This window comes from Vigna radiata, chromosome 7 (genome assembly GCF_000741045.1).
Source record: "Vigna radiata var. radiata cultivar VC1973A chromosome 7, Vradiata_ver6, whole genome shotgun sequence".
Lineage (NCBI taxonomy): Eukaryota > Viridiplantae > Streptophyta > Magnoliopsida > Fabales > Fabaceae > Vigna > Vigna radiata.
In genome coordinates, this window is record NC_028357.1 from 24,069,931 (window position 1) to 24,073,044 (window position 3,114).

The 3,114-nt window shown below is 33.5% G+C and overlaps 1 protein-coding gene and 1 long non-coding RNA gene across 2 annotated transcripts; both read left to right on the forward strand.

Annotated features, from left to right (window-relative positions):
- The first annotated feature begins 765 nt into the window (after window positions 1–765).
- Window positions 766–1,274, forward strand: LOC106767771. The gene is made up of 3 exons (XR_001376180.2): window positions 766–816; window positions 960–1,038; window positions 1,186–1,274. It is a non-coding gene; the product is annotated as an uncharacterized LOC106767771 (long non-coding RNA).
- A 213-nt stretch (window positions 1,275–1,487) lies between these two features.
- Window positions 1,488–2,693, forward strand: LOC106766205 (60S ribosomal protein L35a-1-like). Its single transcript, XM_014650953.2, has 3 exons — window positions 1,488–1,528; window positions 2,233–2,268; window positions 2,356–2,693. The coding sequence occupies exons 1-3, from the start codon at window positions 1,488–1,490 to the stop codon at window positions 2,603–2,605; spliced, it is 327 nt and encodes a 108-aa protein (XP_014506439.2). The 3' UTR covers window positions 2,606–2,693.
- The last annotated feature ends 421 nt before the right edge of the window (window positions 2,694–3,114 follow it).

The window sequence follows — 3,114 nt, forward strand, 5'->3', positions numbered from 1 at the left end:
CTATATAGAAGTAACTGCTGCACTCAACTTTTCTTTTGCATTGTTAAATTTCCATCTTTCCTTTGGTCTTTGATTGCCAGTGAACCGAGGAATAATAAATCATACAAAAAATCACCAAATTGATATGCTTTTTCTTTCTAGGAGTTACATATCCAGAGAAACAACTGGTATCCCAATAATTATAGCTTTGGATAAAATTGGCCATAGTTCAGCATTCACTTCCCTGCATAATTGAATTTGAACTCAACCGCATAATGATGAAGTTGAGAAAAAAACCAAGTATACCATATAGTAGTATTCTTGTTATTGTCCTAAATAACTGAACCCTGATCATTTAGTTGGCTCTGTCTTTTCAATTTTCCCATGCAGCTATCTTGATATGCTTGAGAATAACCCANATATTGACCGCAATGAGCCTCTGGAGGAATTCATCAAGTCAAGGGGTTACTCAGAATTATTTCAGAAAGCCTATCTTGTGAGTTCAATGCTGTTATATGTATTTTCTACATATATATATCATTTCTATGAGAAGTGTATATGTATAATATCCAATGCCTTTAGATTCCAATTTGTTCTTCTATCTGGTCTTGCGCTTCTGAAGGAGTTATGAGCTTCTCTGCTTTCTCAGTGCTTTCGTTCTCTCGCAACCACCATCTACTTCAGGTAGTAACACAATAGACTCTTTTCCAGATTTATGTTCTGCCATATACTATAGTTCTACAATCCAAAATAATTAAAGATAAGACCTCTCTACAGCTCTTTGGTAGACCACAGTGGCTAACTGTAAGATGGCGCTCACAAAATTATGTAGAGAAGGTGCTATTTTTCTATTTTCATACTGTCTTAAATTTACAACTACATCACTTCGAGAGACATTTTCAGTGTCTCTCATGCAAGAGATTTTTCAACTTGTAAGTTATAAATCAACTTTTCTCACTGACTATTGTTATAAAAATCAGGTTGAAGAAGAGCTTGAAAGGGAAGGTAATCACATAATAACTAACCGTGAGGTTCACTTGGTTTCGACAACTGAAAAAGGTGATTGAGTAATCCATTTTAACTCCTTCCTCTTCACAGAGAGAAGGTGAATTCAATCTGATTGATTGGCATGCACATTGCCGTTTTTCTAATAATAACTATGTAATTCTTGCTATTCTAGTGACATGGTTAGAGAAATAATTGCAGGATGTGTTGTGTACTGCAAAGATGGTTCTGCAAAAGTGTTTGATGGATGCATATTGGCAGTGCATGCACCTGATGCCTTGAGATTATTATGAGATGAAGCAACATATGATGAGCGAAGAATTCTTGGTGCTTTTCAATATGCTTACAGGTAAAACATCCATTCTTATATTTCAAATTGTAGTCGTTATATTTACATTTGAAGTATTGATCTAATGCATGCATGCATGCAATAAGGTACCTTTGCTTTATCATTTCTGTGGATTCAACAGAGTTTACATTGGATAAAAATGTTTAATGACTCAATGTCATGGATTAACATGTTAAATATGATGTTAAATATCAGGTACATAATGAATGCTTAACTATACTTTACAAGCATTACAAAATGGAGGACATTCATAATTATTGGAAATGATATATCAGGAATTATTTCAACTTTATCTAACATTCTTTTTCTTTTATTTTCAGGCTAGTGCACAACCATTTTTGGTGCTTGGTATGTTGGTTACTGCTCTAGCAACTAGCCACTGATCTTCATGCGCAAAAAAAGCTACCAAAGGGGCATTAATTCATGCGCAAATAATTTAAGGCCCAAAAGTTGGGGTTTGGAAATTAGGTGAATGGGAGTTTCAATCACTGCCTAGCAATGATGTGATGATAAAGGACCATATTTTTTTGACAATTTGGCAGTTTGGGTGCTGTCAATTTCAATGCCGAGTTGAATTGGAGGCTTAAGGGCTTCATTGTATATTCAGGAAGGAGCAACACAAATTTTAGACTAACAAATGATAAATTTGTAGCCAAGAAAGTTCTGTTTCTCTTATTATATATTGCACATATGTATGATATGTTAACATTAATTTAGTGACCAGTTGGTTATTTTTTTCAGGGAGCAAGATGAAATGATTTGAATACTGGTTTTTGTTCTTGTATTGATTCATATTTTTTTCGCTGTTGTATATATTTATTTTCCTATTCTACAATTCCTCAATGACTGCATAACTTGTTGAAATTAACATAACACTCCTTTTTTTCCTTTTGCTTTAGACTCTATGTGAGGGGTACAATCCTTGGATACAAAAGGTAAATGCTTCTTGCCTAGTTGGTTTTATTTTTATCTTGCTTCTCCATTGCCTTGTTAGTTGCCTTACACTGGGAAATATCTTTCAGGTCCAAGTCAAACCAGTATCCCAACACATCCTTGATCCAAATTGAGGGAGTGAACACCACAGAAGAAGTAGGATGGTATGCTGGCAAGAGATTGACCTATATTTACAAGGCTAAGGTGAAGAAGAATGGAAGCCACTACCGTTGCATTTGGGGTAAGGTTACAAGGCCTCATGGTAACAGTGGTGTTGTTCGTGCTAAACATTGCTTGTATAATATAAAGAGTTACATACCAATATTTATAATCACATGATAGAAAAAAGAATAACCTATATTGCAATACAAAATGGTAAATGTAATATACATTTGTGGTTTTGTATATCTACGCATTTTATGGTGCTTTAATCTACAAGGATTTGCGTGAGACAAGGTCTATTGTTTAGAATGCTATCAAAAGGTTATGAATTGCTTTATTTACATAGCTTTGTAGAAGTCTCTATTCTTATTAAATTTATAAAATATCTAGTTATTGGATGCAAATATGAGATAAATTTTTTTTTTTATAAAGCTATAAAATTACATACGGATTATCCGTATGTAACTTATATACGGATATTATATATGTAAATTACATACGGATTATCCGTATATAACCTTACCTACGCCCTTATTATATACGGATTTTTTGCCGTTTGTAATCCGTATATAACACCATTTTATATACGGATTTTGAAGGTTATATACGGATTTTGGCTGTATGTAACAGTGATTTTTCTTGTAGTGATTATATCAGTTAGTAGAAGTAAGATATAATAATGATCC